Source organism: Oxyura jamaicensis, chromosome 5 (genome assembly GCF_011077185.1).
Source record: "Oxyura jamaicensis isolate SHBP4307 breed ruddy duck chromosome 5, BPBGC_Ojam_1.0, whole genome shotgun sequence".
Taxonomy (NCBI): domain Eukaryota; kingdom Metazoa; phylum Chordata; class Aves; order Anseriformes; family Anatidae; genus Oxyura; species Oxyura jamaicensis.
This window is the reverse complement of record NC_048897.1, coordinates 34,054,547-34,074,308: the sequence shown is the minus strand read 5'-3', so window position 1 is coordinate 34,074,308 and position 19,762 is coordinate 34,054,547. Positions and strand designations below refer to the sequence as shown.

Here is a 19,762-nt window from a genome sequence, read left to right as displayed (position 1 = left end):
AAACCTATTCTCAATAAATAATTAACAATCTAATAACTAGCATTGTGTGAGAGAAAAGGGTAATGCTTGCAGAAAAAAATCAAAAAAAGTAGAAATGTTCTATTCATTCTGGTCTTTTTGCTTTCTACTCTGTAATATAACCAATTGTTGGTGAAATAGTTGTCAGTTCACTAGAATTAATAGCAGCTAATGTAGAACTGCCTGGTAGTCACGTTGACAACGTCATCAGCAAGTGGTGACTTCAGGGTAGTGACTATTATGTAAGCATTATTACCATGTTAAATTCCTTGGTCAAGATAAGGGGGCATATTCCTACTTTATGTATCAGGAAGTTGAATGACAGCTAGAGGTTGTCCATCACACCCTGGCTAAGATAAAAGGAACCAGCATCTGTTACAATCTGGCTAGTATTTTTTATATAAAAGTCCATGAATTTTTGAAACAGTTCTCTTGAATGCATTGCATTTTCGTAGAAGATCAAATCATGTGAGGAACCAAGTGTGCTTCAGCTTGTACCTAAAGAAAGGGAAGAGGAAGAAAAACAAGTCTCACAATAGAAAGCAAGAGAAGTAAAGAAAAATATTGGCATATTATCAGAGGTCTGTGACAAATCAAACTGAAGCATGTTATATATTGTTTGAGGTCACAGTTTTTGAAATTGCTGTGAAATTACTTTTCTAAGTTCTGAGGTTGAAATAGAAACAGGAGTTTCCAGAGAACTTTTTCATAGTTAACATGATGGTTTCATCACAAAACTAATTACATATGCAGTTGTCTAGGACCAAATGTTTAGTATTTTCATCTGAATGACTTTGTACGAAGAGAGACTTCATAGCCTTTTTCAGGCTTCTTTTAATCTGCTGTGTTCTGTGAAGCTGTTATAGTAGTCCTACTAGATATCTAGTAGTAGACTAGAAGTCTAGTACAGGACTTAAAATTCTTTCTACAAAATGTGATCATTTGACCTTTAAAAACTTTTAACGTATCTTGCTAAAACCAGCCACCCCACCCAAATCTTTCTGGGTTTATGAATAGAAGCTGTTGTTTTGCTTCAAGGTGACTCAAATTCTTTTCCTTTAAGAGCATATCAGTATCTCCTGAAAGCAGCAGACATGAATCATACGAAGGCAATGGAGAAAGTCTCTTATGCTTTGTTGTTTGGGGATTATCTGAAGCAGAACATACAGTCATCAAAAGAATTATTTGAAAAACTAACAGAAGAAGGTTCTCCCAAAGGACAAATGGTATGTATGTCCTTAAATTCTACGGAAGTTTATTGGATTTATAAATTGTTTTATAGATTGTACTTGTTTTAAATTGGTTATAAAGATTGTTCTTCCATCTAGATCAGATGAGAATGATGAACAGCACCTGTTCCCTAGTTGAAAAAGATAAAAGGGTGCTGCTTTTTAAGTTTGAAAACCAAATGTTTTACGTCAAGTTTGGAGTTTTATTCAGGATTTTTTTTTATTACTAGTGCTTTTCTAAGTATTTCTTAATCCGAACTACTCATTGGCTTTACCACTTTAAATTTCATCAGTTCCTTTGGTTGAAAGATTGTTCCCCAAATGCTGCTAGCATAACGGAGGGTGCAGGAACAAATGACAAAAGCCGTGTGAAGGAACAGTTTGTGTTTGTATGGTTATGAAGTAAATATGGCTGTACAAAGTAAACAAATGGAAACATTCTGTTTTAGTTTTAATATATAATATTAAACTACCAGTAGTATAGTGTTACAGTCATCTCTGCTTATTTTTTTCTGTTTTATGACTAACTAGACTTGAGGTTTAAATCAAACCAAGTGGATACAGGTGAATCTAGCCTACATATCTGGTCTGAAACTGTCAATTTTTGTGGTTTGTGTGGGATTTCAGATACTGTGGCTTTTCATCTGCAGTTTTACGGCAGGTGGGGGGAGATGTTTATAATCTGGGAAGTAATAGACTAAGAGTCCTAAGATTCTTGGAAGCCATTTAGTGGAGCAGAACTTCCTTTGTCCATGTGCCTTTGAATGTTAGGGAATTGTTCATATGGACTTGTTCATAGGTAATGTTGTAAAACATGGCTATTGTCAATTTGCATCAGTATCTACATATGTTTATTTACTTTTTGATTTTGTTTTTGAAGTGTCAGCTTCTTTAGGATTTATCTAGTTTCTCTGAGTTCTTAGACTTTCAAGTCTCTTGCTGTTACATATTTGATGTTGGAGCAACAACTTACAGTAGAAAGAAGTGTTTTTTCTAGATCTTAATAAAACCTTCCGTTTTATTGGTGTAGAATTCAATACAGTCTGAGATGTTTGTTTTTCCTGTGCTTTCAGAATTGCCTAAGTCTTAGTGCATTGTGCAATATGAACACCTTCATATGCACTGTATCTTTTGTGCCACTAGTTTCTGAGTCACACAGCTGTAACAGGTGTTAGAGATAGAGCAGTACTTATGTAAATTCTAAGAATAAAAATAACTTCTGAAAAAACTTTAGCCAAGCAGCTCTTGTTACTCTAACTGCTTATTCTTATAGTCATAAAATGCAGTTAATTCATGGCAGAACAGATGCAAAAAATATTAAATTCATAGGATGTTTCAGATAGTGAATCAAATAACAAAACTCTTCTCTAGAAGTTCATGGTTAGTGTTTCTTTGCACTGGTGTATAAGAAACAAGGTGCATACATAACTCATCTTCAATTAAGGTGTCTTTACGCTGGGGTGTTTTTACTGTTCAGTATCTCAGAATCTACAGCAGGCATGTAGGGAAGTAGCAGTTCCTTCCTTGTGCTTGGTACACTAAACTGAATTGTGGTGAGACATGTTTATGGTAGTGTCTTAGGTAGCTAGTAACTTAGTAACTCTATATTCAGAAACTGGAAGGGAAGGGCCTAGATAAAGGAACTACCTAAGTGAAGGTAGAGCTTGGCATGTTCTCTGCAGCTTTGAATTGTTGTATTTCTTTATTCTTATGTATGCCAGGAATAGCCAATCCTGGAATTTTCAATGGATGTGCTGACTAACTTTATTTTTATTTCTAGGCTCTTGGATTTCTGTATGCATCTGGTCTAGGAGTCAATTCTAGTCAAGCTAAGGTAAAATAAGAGCACACACTGAAGGTTTTTGTTATCTTGGGAGGCAGATGTTAAGTAACCAGTGATTTTTGTTTGTTTATTAAGGCCCTGGTCTATTACACTTTTGGAGCTTTGGGAGGAAATCTGATAGCCCATATGATCTTGGTAAGTAAGATTTCCCATTTAATTTCTTGTATGTGTAAAGTCGTTATTCTTTCCCTTTCTTAAACTCTCATAATTTTTAACCTAAAAATTAGATCATCTTGCATGCATTGAGTGGGCAATAGTATTTTCCACGTTGTTCCCTCCTTAACTTAAGGAAAAGTCTGCTCATTTTAAGCTGTATACCACCATGGATTTAAATGGTCTGAGTTGACATCTCTTTGACTTAAAGCAGAAGTGTCAACTGCTTTAATTTTTGTAGGCTGAAATATTTACAGAAGGTGCTTGTTTAGTCAGTGTGATATTTAAGATGATGCAATGTATATAAGTAGAAAGGCCTCCTTTAAGTTTTCATAAGTTTCAGCCTGTTTGCTTTTCTCTGAGCAATATCTGAGGTTTATTGGATACACTTTAACCTTTAATGGTATCAGTCAGCTGATTTTAATGCAGGTGAGGTGGCCTTCATTTTGTCTATTGTCCTGTCAAAACTTGCTCAAGTAATGTGAAATTTTTTGTAACCTTGCAAGTAGTGTGTTGTCAGACAAGTCCCATATTTTTCATATTTTCTTTCTAGGGTTACCGGTACTGGGCTGGGATAGGAGTCCTTCAAAGCTGTGAATCTGCTCTCACTCACTACCGACTTGTAGCTAATCATGGTAAAAACTTTTTACTACTCTAATATTTTTGAATGATACAGGAATGCCTAGAAAGTCTCCTTGTGTCAACATTAGAAGTGCAAAAATACAGTATTCCTGCTACTAAGTTAATTGTTTGGGTCAGAATTGTATGCCTTTTAATCTCTATAGAAATGCACTTAATTCTTAATGAATGCTGAAGTAATTTATTTCTGAATAAGAGTTTGAAGCTCTGTAGAGATTAGTGTTTTCTCTTTGTTTTGTTTTTAAAAGTTGTGGTGTAATATTTGTATTGAACAAAGCTGCCTGAAAATTTTACTAATCTGTTTTCCAGTTGCTAGCGACATTTCATTGACTGGTGGCACGGTGGTTCAGCGAATTCGCTTAGCAGATGAAGTAGAAAATCCAGGAATGGCAAGTGGAATGCTGGAAGAAGACTTGATTCAATATTACCAGTTTTTAGCAGAGAAAGGAGATGTACAAGCACAGGTACAACTAAGGTTATTTGGTGGTTTGTAGAGGTTTGTGGAATTACAGGAATAGCTTTATGAAATATAGAAAGATACTGGAGCTTTAGCTTTCAGTAAATTAGCACTTGGGTTGATTTACATTTCCAGATTAGGTTTTTATAAGTCTCTTATATTTTAGTATGTTTAAGGTACAACCTGGAGAGAAAATGTAATTCTTTGTGGAAAATAAATCTAAAATGTTACCACTTCTATATCTTAGGTGTTCACTAGAAACCAGTCAGAGTAGTTAAAGGAGAGTTTCATCTGTTGTGGAGACTTTTTCTTTGCATGACTTCTGCATGCTGCAAGCTAGACCTCTTCACCACAGGTGGAGGAGAGGATGCTAATAGCAGGCAAATTGTCATGATTTATCTTGGTCAGATGTGACTTGAGAATTAGGTAGAAGTTAAGAGAACAATCTTTATTTTTCATCTAGGACAGTCACATAACTCTTTTTTATCTCAGATAAATTTCCACCTCATCTGAGAGTAATATGAGAAAAAACTAGGACTGTACTGTAGATACTGAAACAGATCTGTGACTTCACACTCACTGTAAACTTTATTTTTAGGTTGGTCTTGGACAATTGCACTTGCATGGAGGAAGAGGAGTAGAGCAAAATCATCAGGTAGCCTTTCTTTATATATCTGCGGGCGGGGGGGGAATGTAGCAAAGACCACAATGAAGCAGAAGCATTTAAGATATACCATAAGGTATTTAACATAATCCATACATCAAAAATTGATCTTTATGATTAGTATATTGAGCGGATTTTCTTACACAGTTAAAGACTTAATGCTTTTAGAAATGAGGAGTTAAAAAAAAAAAAGACCTGCTTTTCATTAAGTGGTATTTGAAACTGGCTGAGCTTTTGCACATGCAGTAGGATCTTCATGATGGACTATACACAGGTTAGTAATGATATTCTATCTCATGTGACTTGTAAGAATAGTGTACTACAGTAGCCAGAATAGTATTACTTTAAATGCTAAAGATACTGAATCTGTTTTGAAAATAAAACTTCTGCTTATGTAAGTAAGCTAACCTAGCTACTACTTATAGAAGTTAAAATAATTAACCTCTTTAAATATGTACTGAAAAATGGAGATCTGGGGATTACTGCCAACCAGGAATATTTTAACAGCCATCACCTTTTAAAATACCTTGAAATGGCGTTTCTGTATGGATTCAGAGATAAGTAGTCAGAATGAGTACATGCAAGGTCTGTGTAAAAACTGGAACAGGAACTTCCAGATATCCTGTCTTCCAAATAGAATTTGGAGGTACAATAAGGAATTAAGATTCACCTGTGTAGATTGTGTGTAGTGGCAGTTTTGTAGTTTTTATTTTTTTATCTGCCTTTTGGAATACACTGAGAGGAATTACTGCTCAGTATTCTTACTATATGTAAGTGGGGAGCTGCATTACATATATTGAATTAGTTGGGATTAAGCGTTTTCTTATCGCAGCCTGATAACTTGACAAGCCATCTACTCATGCTGTATTTGCAAGAAAAGATAATCAAATCATATGTCAAGATTGCTAAAATATTTTTTCTCTCTACAGCGAGCATTTGAGTACTTCAATCAAGCAGCTAATGCTGGTAACTCACATGCCATGGCCTTTCTGGGAAAGGTAAGATGTGAGCACTCTCAAAAGTAAGCAAATTGATGGTGTTTCAATAGGAAAAAAATAGATATTTCCTATTTTCTAATCTCTGGTGGAGAGATCAGAAAGGGCTGTCAGCTACCTTCACCCTGTGAAGAGTCAAATTTTTATTACTCTACTGTAGTACATGCCAAGGTTAGGATGCAATATGTAGCAGTGCTAGCATATCTCTTTGAGGCTGTCACTGCAGTAGAGGACGCAAAATTCATGCGCTTGGAGCATGAATAAAGAACGTAGTATGATGGTCAAGGCAGCTGACATGAAAAATTGTGGTTTCCTGCTTTCTGGACTGCTAGGGTAAGGGTCTGGCAACAATTTTTCTCTGATGGCAAGTAGTATTTTAAATGCTAATAGTCTGGCTTCCAATGATCTCATAGGATTTTTTGCCTGATTGTGTTCTTTACTCCACACTGGTACAACTCAGAAGTGAAGGGTATTACCACTCAAATTTTTTAATTTTCTGGGCAGTTAATTCTCCATTGGAAGCTAATGCCTCTGAATCTGAAGTTTACGGCATAGGGACATGTCTTCTGCTTTGGTGCAATTTATTTTGTAAAATAACTATAATTGTCTAATGCTACAGTGCTTCGTTATCTCTACAGTGAATTGACTTACCCAGGTGTTCATCAATAATGCCTTTTTCCTCCAGATGTACTCAGAAGGAAGTGATGTTGTACCTCAGAGCAATGAAACGGCACTACAGTATTTCAAGAAAGCTGCTGATATGGTAAGATTATCTGTTAGCTAGAAATACAGCAAATGCACTATAAAATTTGATAAGCTCAGCAGTACTACAAATGCTTCTTTGTGCACTTCCACGTGCATACTTGCTCTTCTGTCCCAGATTAGCCTGTAACTAAATCCTGCCCGTCAAAGGTGCTGTAGGCTGCCTCCAGTTCTGGTCATGGATCTCTTCACTTGCTCCTTTCCTACATTCACTAAAGGTTTCTGATGTGCCACATTGCCTGTCCTGATACTGAAGGAATACAATGGTACATACTTCTACAGGGGTGCTAGTCAATAATACAGCCCTCAGGGCAGCCACCAGTCTGCCTTAAATTAAGACAGATTCTTAAATTAGCTGTTTTGGGAGTTTCTGTGGCATCTAGAACACGGCAAACTTGGAAAAACTAATGATGAGTAAGTTATTAATGCCCCAGCTTTCTTTGGGTAAGTGTTCTACATCCCATGCAACACTTCAAAAGTACAAGGACTATCATAATAGCATTGAAAGCTTTTTTCCCCATAGTAATCACCTGTGTGGTAACTAAAAATACCAAGGATGCTATTTTCTCCTTAAATAACTGTTGCTTAATAGATGGGCTTTGCATTTTTGGCTCCTCTTTCCAGCACTACTAGTTTTATTGCTGCTAATAAGGTACCAATTGGAATATATAGTTGTAGATTTTGACTTTCTTTTCAGGAGTATTTTCCTGTTTCAGGGTAATCCAGTTGGGCAGAGTGGATTAGGAATGGCTTACTTGTATGGAAGAGGTGTTCCAGTGGTAAGCTTTTGATGGTTATCTTTCTAATTCTATCTGATTGTGCAACTTGTTGTCTACAAGCTTTTTCTCTGGAGGGAAATACTGTAGAAGACTTATGAGTTATTTTGTACTGCAAATTTCATGAAGAAATCTAATATAAATAAATAACTCTGGAGTTAACAGCTATTAAACACTTGCTGAGTTTCTGCTAACAAGTTTGGAAATATTGCTGAAGCTATTAGAAAAGCAGAGCAAAGTAAATTTTTAGCTGAAGTTTTATACTTAGCTTTAATTTTTCTTGTGAAAGAAAGCGTGTCTTGTCCTAGTTTTGTCTCTCTTGTGAGAGTGGAGGAACACTTTGAAATTTTTAATTAGTTCATTTGCCATGTTGCTTTTCCAATGTGAAGGGTTTTTTATCAGATGTTATATAATTAGCTATATAAACAGATACTCAAACAGTTGAATTAGCAAAAATTGAGGAAATGAGTTAATTGCTTTAAAAACAGAGCAAGGCATTGGTTCTGCTAATTAAAACTATTTGTTGTATTTGTTGTAATTCTGTATGTGGATGCTAGCTGTCAGATAGCCAGTAGTGATTACAGAATGGTTGAGGTTGGCAGGGACCTCTGAAGTCATCTGGTCCAACCCCCACTCAAACGGGTGCACCCAGAGCAGGTTGCCTGGGACCGTATCTAGGCAGCTTTGAGTATATAAGTATATAAGGAGGCAGACTCCACAGTCTATGAGCAACCTGTTCAATTACTCTAGAGTATGTCTAGCATGTCTCTTATTCATTATTATGATATAGGTCTATAGATACTTCATTTTGCACATAGACATATGTTCTTTCTTTACTTAAATTGTGCTGTATTGCAAGGCTCTAATGACTATACCCAATCTGCCTGCAGAACTATGAGCTAGCATTGAAGTATTTCCAGAAGGCTGCAGAACAGGGATGGGTTGATGGACAACTTCAACTAGGTTCCATGTATTACAGTAAGTGGCATCAAAATGATGATTTGCCAAGTACAAACTGCCTGTTCAGTAACTGTTCGCTAGGTGGCATTCTAAGTATGGACATACTGCATGTGGAGTTGTTACTGCACTGCATTTATATTTTATTCTAACTGCTCCTTTTCCTAACACTGACAACACCTTTCTGTAATACTTTTTTTTGAGAGTAAATGTGTACTATGTTTCATACAACCTTGCTTGTTATGAGAAATGAATAGCATTGACTTAATCTTTTTTTTAGATGGTATTGGAGTCAAGAGAGACTACAAACAAGCTTTGAAATATTTTAATTTGGCCTCCCAGGGTGGCCATATTCTGGCTTTTTATAATCTGGCTCAGATGCACGCTACTGGCACTGGAGTGATGCGATCCTGTCATACTGCTGTTGAGGTAAGGTCATCCATTTATAAAAGTCAAATAATGTTAACTTCCAAATGGTTGGACATGACCATGTCAGTTTACATATGAAATTATGGCCAAGGCCATAATAAGGAAAAGTGATATATTGTTAATGACCTTTTTATCTCATGAGAAAAATCTTTAATTTTTCTTGTTCTGGTATGGTGAGTTGGTAACAGTTTTCTTAGCTTTGAAAAAAAATCAGAAGGATCAGAAAGCAAATGTGTCTTTATTATTACTGAATTCTTCGTTTAGATGTGATTTCAAGTGTTACATTTAAGCTGAGAAATAGAAAGCTGTTGGAAAGCTCATATTAAGTATAATTTTGATTAAGCATCTGAATCTTGGTGTGTTTGCTTAGTAACTGATACCTTAAAGTAAGCTTAAGTAATGTTTGTCTATTGAGCTTTTTCTGTGAAATGCAAATACTTGGAACAGGTGTTCAAATGTTAAGGCTACCTCCTACAAAAAAGAAGGCTTATGTCAAGGCTTACCTTCTTTTTTACCTACTGCCAAAAAAAAATATCTCAATTTCTGAAGTTCCTGACAACCTGTCTTCTCCTTTTCCTCTGCAGTTGTTTAAGAATGTTTGTGAACGGGGACGCTGGTCTGAAAGACTTATGACTGCCTACAACAGCTATAAAGATGGTGATTCAAATTCAGCTGTTGTTCAGTATCTTCTATTGGCAGAACAAGGCTATGAAGTTGCTCAAAGCAATGCTGCTTTCATACTCGATCAGAGTAAGAACTCAAATTTGTATGGAAATGTTTTTTTTTTTGGAGTTAGCCTGTAGCAGTCCATTTAGTAGAACTTCAGAATTCTTGCAGACGTGTTTAAATAGCTCTTGGTCAGTTTGCACTTAAATGAGACTTTTATCCCCTTTCCTGCACTGGAAAACTGTCTTTTTTATACCTCTAAGTATAGCATCCTGGCCTAAAATTTAGAATACATTTAAATTCTGACTTCTGGGATTTAAAAATGGGGTTGTAAGGGAAGGCTTTAGAAATAGGTACAGTGCTGAAAATTCTGTTCTCCAGACTTCTTAAACACACCCTTAACACCTTGTTTTTAAATCTATAGAGTAGGAGTAGCATTAGTTTTTACCTTTGGGCTTTGCTATGCATACAAGGTTCAGTTTCCTTTGTTCTTTATCTTGTAATGGCTTTTCTAAGTGCTCAACTTTTTCTAAGCTTTTGAACTTGTTCTACACTTCAAGCAGTGATGAAGAAAGTTGATTGGTTCTGTTAATTTGAAAAAAAAAAAAAAACTGTCATTGTCTCTCATTGAACCTAAGTGGCTAGAACTTGGATTTTTTTCTATAGTTTGAGATCGCAGGAAAACAGTGGAAGTGGTGAATCTTTCCAGAAACTACAAAAGCCAATGTTTTAAACTTCCTGAATTTTGTACATGTACAAGACATGTAAATTTACATGTCTTGTACCAGATTTAGGGCTTTGTATCCCAATACAAAAATCAGCTATTAGTGGCTGCATAGACTAACATCTTAATTTCCAGTTGATGTTTTTCAGAGGTGCCTTAGTGACTCATCTTTAGATAAGCTACAGCAGTGGCATCAGTGCTGGGAGTGCATTCTTGCAAAGACCTAGCATCTTTTGCTGGGTTAAAATCCTGATTATCTTTTCTTGGATATTTAAAATTACATACTTTATTCAGAACATCTGTATGTTAAATATGTTTCAGCTATACTATCTCACAGTTACGCTAGAAGTGAAAAAAGTTAGTCCTTTGAACTGTCTAGTCTGACACTTCAGCAACCCTCTATGACACAAACAAAACATGCTCTGAAGTAGGTGTAGCACTGCTGTGTATAATACGCAGTCTCTGTCAGGTTAAGGAGTTTGTCTTCTCTTTATATTTTACTTGTCTCATGGTGGTTTGTTTTTTTTTAATATAGTCAAACTAAGTTAGTTTTATACTGTAGCCTTGTATGTGAGTGCACCTATGTCAGAGCGCAGACTGTACTCTTAAAAAAAAATTACACCTTCTGGCATTTCTCAAATATGCTTCAGTATATCCTAAAGCAAGAATGGGAAAGACACTTGATAAGCAATTTTGGGGGGTTAATTTATACAGTTTGTTCATAACTCATGCGGGCAGAGATGTGGAATGACAATATAAATAAAAGTTTTTCTTACTAATTTCAGTCAGGCTGAATCTTGTTTGGGAAATAGCACATTTCATTTTTCAATTCATTTTAGTATACTTAATATAAGTAGGGGGGTGTCTTGAGGGTGCATACCAAGTTCACACTTAACTATTAATTTCTTTTCTAGAAGAAGCTAGCATAGTTGGAGAAAATGAAACATATCCTCGAGCTTTGCTTCACTGGAATAGAGCGGCTTCTCAAGGTAAGTGTGTACCTCACAATTCCAGTTAGTTTATTTTTAGAAGAGCCAGTAATGTCTGATTCTCTCATTTTTATGAAATGAGGAAGGAGGGAAAAGCTTATCTGTTTATGCTCAGTATTAGTTACATGAGCCTAGTTGCTGTTCTTTTTCTAGTGGTAGCAATAATGTTATTGCAGTATGCTTGCAGTCACAAGCCATTCTGAGATCCTGAAGAGTGAAACGAACAGAACACAAATGTGTAGTGTGGTTTTTTCTTGTCATTCTATGTGGAATTATAGAGTAGTATTATGAGGAACAGATTTTACACTGACTTTTCTTAAAAAAAAAAAAAAAAAAAAGAAATCACTTTGAAAAATAGATACAAGTTACCACTGAGGACTTTGGTACTTGTCATTGTTAATAAGAAATGCAATTTCCTATCCAAAACAAGCAAAGCTAAGTGATCAAAAATGTAGCCTTGTTATCCAATCAGGCAGAGTTTAAACTGGTGCTTGTGATCTTACTATAAAATAAGCAAAACGAAACTTAAAGATTATGCATCTCAGTGCAAGTTCTCTAACTTTTTTCTAGCTTTTTACTTAAGACGGTATCATGCAAATGGAGCATGTGATTTTGTCTGAAAATCTGTAGACCTAGTGTTGGCTTTTAATAGAAAATTACAAAGTGAGGGGATAGTATAGTCAAAAAATCAGTTACCAAATGATGATCAGTGTGTTTGGTTTTCAAGTTTTTGTCTCTATTTTAAAAACAATTCTGTAGCCCTTAATAATCATAATAAATGAAAATTTTTCCTTAATAAGTGACTATGAACATCAGTATATATCTTTTCAACTGATACCATTGAATTGTAATAGAAATGTTGGTAGAATTACTAAGAGAAGTACTTTCCTGAAAATAAGTCAGTTGGGTTTGGATTATTTAAAGTTAAATATTCCTTCAAAAATTAATAAAAATTTGTGGCGGAGGGATAAACGAACTTTGTGCAAACTGTAGAAATTAATACCAAAGCCTGTAGTGCATCTTCATATGAAACTAAAACTTCCTTTTGCCTAGAGGATTTCTTTGCCTAGCTACTTTCTTTGTTGTTTGTAGGATACACAGTTGCAAGAATTAAACTTGGAGATTACCATTTTTATGGGTTTGGTACCGATGTTGATTATGAAACTGCATTTATTCACTATCGACTAGCATCGGAGCAACAGCACAGTGCCCAAGCCATGTTTAATCTGGGCTACATGCATGAGAAGGGATTGGGCATCAAGCAGGTGAGTTAAGCTGTAGGTACTGCTACATAGCCACTTCTTAGGATCTTCTCAAATAGCTATATAACTGGCAGCTTGAGGACTGTTTCCTGATGCAGCAGATGTCTACTGCTCAAGTTTGTTCCTTCACTGGGAGCCTGTGGATGGTTCATATATAGATTTTTAGCATGAACAGTGTCTAACAAACTGTGGACTTTCACTGTTGAAGAAAGTTGTATACTTTCCCTCTACCTACATCCATGTCATCAAAAATCCATGTCCTTAAGATTGTAAGCAGTCCAAAGTTAGGGAGAACAATCCAATCAGTAGTGTGGCCTGCATGACTACAATTCAAGTCACTGTTCTTTTGGGAGAATCCTGAGTAAATATGGTATTTCTTCAAAACAGCTTTTGCCTTACTATTCATATTAACTATTTACTTGCTGACTAAATAGTCTGTCATACATATAGGACTCCATGTTACACTTCCTATACGTAGATGGTTTTCGTACTATTATGAAGCCAAATGTTAAGCCCCTTCACAAATTTCAAACACATACACTGTTACGCACTTTTTTCATAGATTTAATGTTGTCCAATGTCAGAATGAAAACTGTATGCTGCTAAAAATAATAATAGTTTTCTTAAATTACTTTCTCATGGTGCTCTCTAAGATTTGGGATGATATTTCAGTGATTTATGTGTATTAAACCTTGGACTCCTGCAGTTTTCACTCCTGTATCGAGTGAGTGAGGAATATGTAAACAGAACAAATGGCTTGCTAATTAGAAGTGAAAATAACCCATGACTAGGATCTGCTTCTACAATTATATTAGCATATTACAAGGGAGATAAGAAAATTTTAAACAGTTACAGAACAGGCAGACCTTTTGGGCTCAAGGAGTACTCAAGCATTCTATTGAACTAAAATACTAAAGTGTGATCTAGTATAGCTCATACATATACTGATTTTCACACTGTTTCCATGTATGTCATAAAACTAAGCTTCTATGTATCAATGAGCAGAAAACGATTAAGGTATTCCACAATCAGGATGAAATATATGGCATGGAGATTTCTCTTGAATTTCTAACCTTGCATGCTTCCAGAAGTAAGCCTTATACAGGCCTATTCTTCCCATCAGTGTGAATGAACATAAGCAATTGGTATCCCAATATCCTAATTTTGCACAGTATGTATCTGAAGCAGAGCCAAAAAAATCAAGGAAAGTTGAACTTCGTAGCTACATGTATCCTCTGTTCTTGATACAGTCACCTTCTTGTTCCAATTACCCCAGCAGAGAACACTATTTTAGGCATCCCACAAGTGGCTATTGGTGCTCGTGCTTTTGGCACGCTGCCATCATTTGTGAGCTAGGTCAGTTTAGGTTAAAGTAGAATCTAATTTGGGAATATGTGCGGAAATGGTTGGAAGCTGCAGGCACTCTGAAGCAGGCATACTGTGGTATAACTAGGAGGAATTGTCACTATGCTCTCCTACCTGACTTCAGTTTTCTTAGTCTTTTCATACTTGGTGTGGCATTGCAGATCCAGAGTATACTTGAATATACTCTGTATATCTGTATATGATCTAAATATAAGCTTTAGTTTACAGTGCATGTGTTGAATGTATTGATACTAATCTCTTTATTAGGTTCAATTTCAACATCATGCTAGCTTCGTCCTCAGATGGAAGCTTCCCTTTATTCCCTTTACTTACCTCTTCAAAGATGAACATCCCTTGGGGACAAAAAGGGGAAGGGTTTTACTGAATGTTTTTTCCAAGAAATACTTATTTTCAAATGACAGTATAAGTTTTCTTCTAGAAAAACCTCTAGATCTTACGGCAACTTTGTGTTCTTCATAACTGAGTCTTGTATTTTCTTAACTGTAGGATATTCATCTTGCAAAACGATTTTATGACATGGCAGCTGAAGCAAGCCCAGATGCTCAGGTTCCAGTCTTCCTAGCGCTTTGCAAACTTGGAGTGATTTATTCTGTGCAGTATGTTCAAGAAATTAATGTAAGTACTATAGAATTAAAGGGAGGAAAAAATGTGTTTGCAACTCAATCTTTTAAAAATAGAGCTCTTACTTGAGTAGAAAACTCATGTGAGCCAACTGAAAACTTGATAGGATTTCTGGTGGTGTTTATCAAAGTTACTGAAGCCGTGATTCATCTTGTTTACACCATTATGAGAAACTAAAATGTGCTCAGCCAGTGCTTTTCAGTGCTACTTTTCCCTTGAAAAGAAATTCTCAAACCTGTTGGACAGCTCCTATCCATGAGCATCTGCCATCAAAGTTGAGCAAATTATTGTAATAACTGCTTAAGAAAAAAAAATTGTGCTTTAGTTCTTAAGGAATTTTATATTTAGCTGCATCAATTCCACTTGAGTCCTGTTTGAATCCTGTGTGAATCCTTTTTCCTGTTGGAAAAGTTGCTCTGCACAATAGCTGAACTATCTAAGATAAGTTTCTGCTTAATGATGGCACTGAAAAATCCTTTACATGGAATTTTGGTGACTTTTCTGCATTTAAGGTCTTAAATATTTGTGTTCTACTATCTTACTGCCTTTTGGATTACTTGATAAATTAAAGTGGTAGGAAAACTATTGCCATTTAGTTCAGGCAATCCAGCTAGGTTTGACAGAATTTAAGTCTAAGATTGTCAGCAGTGGACAATCAAAACATTCTGAATCGATTGAGGCAATATTTATGTAGTGCTCACAGAAGCTACTATGCGGATTACTGATATTACTTTGATGTGCTGATGTGGACTTCTTTCCTTAGATAAGGGAGGTATTCTCACACATTGATATGGACCAGCTGCTGGGGCCGGAGTGGGACCTTTACCTTATGACCATCATCACTTTGCTTCTGGGAACAATTATAGCTTACAGACAAAGGCAACATCAGGCAATTCCCAGACCAGCAGGACTGCGGCCAGCTGTGCCTCAACAAGAACCACCACCAGAGCATCGACCACCACAATAGCAACAAGAGCCTCAGTGAAAGAACTGGATTTTTCCACAAGGAACAGTTTTCATTGTGATTTAGGACTTCGGATCAACGGTCCCTCCCACAAAAGAGGCACAAAGAAGTTTATAAAGGAAAAAGTCAGAAAGCTGCTTAGAATGATGCCTTTTTTCAGGGATAAGAAAATTATTTTGAAACTGATTCGAATGTTATTTCAGTGCCAATGGAATAACACTATGGCTTTTTTCATGGAAACACAGAAGTGTGCTACTACAAAAATGTTGCCTGCTGTATCTAGTTCCTCTTTATTCAAAGTCCTTTTCATCTTGTAGAGAGAGAAGGTTAGCATTGGAAGGTTTTTGCCTGCCTGATAGCAGCTGCCCTATAAAAACAAAAATAATAGTAATGATTTTATGGCCAATTTCAGTCCAAGAAGCTGAACTTTATTCAAAGTCTAAAAAGGCTAGAGCTGTATGAACTTATATTCTGACCTGCATCCCGAGTGTTTCTACAGTCTTTATTTCATTTATTTCTTACACTTTGGTCTTTTATGCTGTCCTGGATGGTTTAATGTGGATTATTTATAAACTCTGTAAAACTAAGCTAGCAAACGTCACTCTGCATTTGTGCTTTTTTGTTTTGAGTATTTTCCTCCATTGCCCTTATAGTAGGCAGTTGTCAGGAGCCTGTCTGTAGCCCGGGAGGTGGGCTGGGACAGATTGGGCCTGTGAAGATAATTAGTTGAAAGCTATTATTGCAGTGCCCAGATCTTGCACCCTTCTAATTTTTTTGAGATCATAATTTGCAGTCCTTAGTGACATAAGGACAAGTTGTTAATGTTCCTAAATAATTTAACCTCGCTCTTGCAGAGAAACTGAGTCTAGATTACAGAATGCACAAGTATTAGTGGACACTGAAGGAATGACAGAGCCAGAAAACTCAGTGAGTTAGCCTACTCATTTTTTAGTAGTGGTAGTCTTGTATTTAATTTTCAACAATCCTGCATGTTCTTTGCACTGCAAGAAGGTGGTCTTGCAACTGGAATGTATGTGGTACCTTACATGTGCATCTGTTTAATGTATCTGCAGAGAAAGGGCCCCAGAGATGCATACTCTATAGAAAGGCATGGATTTATGCCAGTGATGCTACTCCAAAGTTTGGTTGACTGATAAAAATCATATGTTAGATCACAGCAGTGCTCTGGCTATGGCCTACTTCTCTTGTACCTGGCATACACGAGAAAGTCAGAACAACACGTCTGAATGGCTGTGCCATCTGAGGATCCCTTGTAACAAGAAAATCCAAAGATAAAGACAACTAATGGCTTATGGCCTCTTGATCCCACCAGGTCAGTGCAAAGGCTTTCTAGTGAGTATAAAGAAATAAGACCTGTGGAATGAAGTTTTTAGACTGCAAGGAGTTTTGAGTTAGTGACGATTTTTCATTGAACTATAATTTCAGGGGTTGAGGGTGGGAAGCAGTGAGGGAATAGCTTAGGTGTAACAAATACAGTTGTTTCTGTTCTTATTTGGCAAAGGCAGTTAAATACTTGTTTCTGTACTAGCATTAAACCCTCTGAATATGCTGTCTTAAAGCAAAATGAAATACGAATGATGAGGTTGTACCTTCTTTTTGTCAAAATCTGCTGCATTTAAATGGTTAAGAGCTTCCTTGCATACATTTTTTTCCTCCAGTGGATTGGCAGCAACCTCAATATGCTCTCAATATGCTGTAGAGTTGAGACTTGATCTGTTTTTATATTTAATGCATTTGTAAGGCAACCATTGCATTAATATATCTGTAGCTTGGGGGAGAGGATAAGAAATCCCCTCTTCTGTAAACTGAAGTGTCATGGATGACTTAGTATTAAAATATAGGTAGAGCTTTTCAGTGCTTCAAAATGCCTTTGCTGGTTATATGGAGACAAATCTTTCATCTAAGTTTGGAGGGTTGCAGTAAGTGATAGAGGAATGTCTTGTTTCAATCTTGATCATCATTATCAGATGCAACAGTGTTGAATTTTAATGTAGTGTCTAAAATGTACAGCAACTCCCCAGCTGCATTTCTAAGATATCTGTGACTTCTGAGCACTTTCTCTAAAGTATTTTTTTGCCTCTGTCACTTAATAGCTCTTTTTAGCTCAGCATGAATAAATTAAAGATTATATGGAAAAGGTTTTTCAGTTAACTACCACTAGTTCATTGGTCTCTTAGGATGTTTAACAATTTTGTTACTGGTTTATTAAAATTGGTTTTGTTTAATCAACGAGAACTACATTCTAAAAGTTCTGTTTGCATGGGAATCTCTCATCATTACTGCCATCTGACAGCTCACTTTTCACTGAACTGATGCATTTTTACATCTAAGAAATCAACAGAACATGGCTGAAGATCAGTGAGTTATTTCATTATAAGGAACTGCTTTTTGCAGAAGCAATAAGGAAGTCTTTCTGCTTTTTCCACTACTTCAATCAAACTGCTATCACGAACTTTTTTCAGATGGCATTTGTATGAGTGAAGTGGTAGTAAAAGGTACTTACCATGAGTAGTAAGTTAACTCAGGGATTAAAGAAATTAATATACTTTCTAAATTGGTTGTTAAACAACATCAGTTCAGTTTCTGTGACAATCCCTTGCTATTCTGTTCTGAAGCTTGCATTCTGAGGGTAGTGTGTTTAACTCTTACTAGCAATGTTTCTTGTGAACTTGGTTTATCAAACTTCTTTTTTTTTCCTAAAGGAACTGGGTTGCTCAGTTGATTGCAGTGAAGTGCTCTTCCCTTTTGGTAGCACGCAGATTGTCTTACAGCTTATGCGCAGAATTATTTTAGAAGAGAAATTGGTTTTAAGAGAAGCCTTTCTTAGGTATGTGATTGTTCTTTAAATGGAAAAACTGTGTTCTTTGTAGTAACATAGGCCAGAGCTTGCCTATTTGACCTTCACAGACACCTGCTGTCTCCTCCCTGCATTGGAGGATGGATCTGCAGAGCAGTAACAGTTGTCAGTGGGAGTTCTATATACAAGAATACAGTGGAAAGGTGCGGGGGGGAAACATTGTTCTGCATCTCACATTATTACACATCAGCTGTTCCTGCAGTTTGAAAGTAACATTGAAATGTTGAGAAAACAAGATTCTAGTTCTTCCCTTTGACACTTGCCCCAGAGCTTAGCCTATTGAAATAGTTTTCCTTGCTTTATATGTCCATCATAGGACAATGTAATGGCAATTAAAGCCTTTGATATAAATATCACAATGAGACTTTATGAAACACAACTTCATGCACTTTTTAGTCATCTTCCATCACTTTGGTCATCTTCTCTTACTGAACTTTAAAGTGCAGGAAAAGAAATCTTCTTTGAGAAGAACATTAAATTATGGGTTGTGAAAGGACTTCTAAGACTATGCATTATCTAGCTTCCACCTGTTATATACTAGTTTTGACCTATAAGGATTATATTACAGGGGTTTACAGTCACCTTTGGAAGTTGTTTCCTTTTTAGGCAACAATAAATTGAAATTCTATTTTTGTTTCAGAGAATATTAAACTAAGATAACTTAGTTTGGTTTAAGAACTACTGCAAGTGCATATGGCAAATAGGGTTCCCCCCAAAAAATAGTCCCTTTGTTTTTATCAGCTGCAGTTCTTTAAAGGGTCTTGTAGGACTTTTGTAAATTTATTTTGTATTTAAAATCAGTATAAAGGCTGGTCAAATGTAATATAATTGTGTAAACAAATTCTGTTAATAGAAAGATGTACAGATTCATTTTGTACTGTATCTTTAATCTTGTGAAATAAAGCTACCACCTGTGTGGTTACCCTCAGTGTTCACAGTGGTTATGGTAACAGAGGATGTCAGTTGTTAATCATATGTATGGATGTTTCTCACTACTAAATGCCTCCTTTCCTATAAGGATGCTCACATTTCTTTCACTTTTTATTCCTCTTAAAAACATATGCATACACCTATAACTTAGGAGAGGCATAGAAAGGGGAATGGAAAATTACGCATTGTATTTTCATCTGTGCTAGAGACTTGCCCTCTGTGTGACACTTTTTTCTAGTGTATACAACCTCTGCACTGTCTGTAGCAGACAGAACGGCTGTGTGACTCAAGATGGACTAATAACTTCAGGATTACTAGTGCATTTTCCATACTAATACATGGATAACAGTGTGACTAGAAGCAGATACTGGGGAAGGGAGCCCTACAGGTTTACTTCCTTTTCAGCCCTCTTTGTGGATA

At 36.2% G+C, this 19,762-nt stretch overlaps 1 protein-coding gene across 2 annotated transcripts in view; it reads left to right on the top strand.

Moving 5' to 3' along the window:
• The window catches only part of SEL1L (SEL1L adaptor subunit of ERAD E3 ubiquitin ligase), a 31,498-nt gene extending 12,153 nt beyond the window's left edge, over positions 1-19,345 (top strand). The window contains exons 6-21 of one of the 2 annotated variants that reach the window (XM_035327352.1): positions 1,082-1,244; positions 3,028-3,081; positions 3,166-3,225; positions 3,797-3,878; positions 4,192-4,346; positions 4,938-4,994; positions 5,933-6,001; positions 6,684-6,761; positions 7,477-7,539; positions 8,427-8,514; positions 8,774-8,922; positions 9,507-9,672; positions 11,230-11,301; positions 12,394-12,566; positions 14,436-14,564; positions 15,334-19,345. In XM_035327352.1, the coding sequence (XP_035183243.1) occupies positions 1,082-1,244; positions 3,028-3,081; positions 3,166-3,225; positions 3,797-3,878; positions 4,192-4,346; positions 4,938-4,994; positions 5,933-6,001; positions 6,684-6,761; positions 7,477-7,539; positions 8,427-8,514; positions 8,774-8,922; positions 9,507-9,672; positions 11,230-11,301; positions 12,394-12,566; positions 14,436-14,564; positions 15,334-15,537 (1,762 nt within the window). In that variant the 3' untranslated portion in view covers positions 15,538-19,345. Of the gene's footprint in view, positions 1-1,081; positions 1,245-3,027; positions 3,082-3,165; positions 3,226-3,796; positions 3,879-4,191; positions 4,347-4,937; positions 4,995-5,932; positions 6,002-6,683; positions 6,762-7,476; positions 7,540-8,426; positions 8,515-8,773; positions 8,923-9,506; positions 9,673-11,226; positions 11,302-12,393; positions 12,567-14,435; positions 14,565-15,333 lie in introns of both variants that reach the window. The other variant, XM_035327351.1, reaches the window with a different exon arrangement.
• The last annotated feature ends 417 nt before the right edge of the window (positions 19,346-19,762 follow it).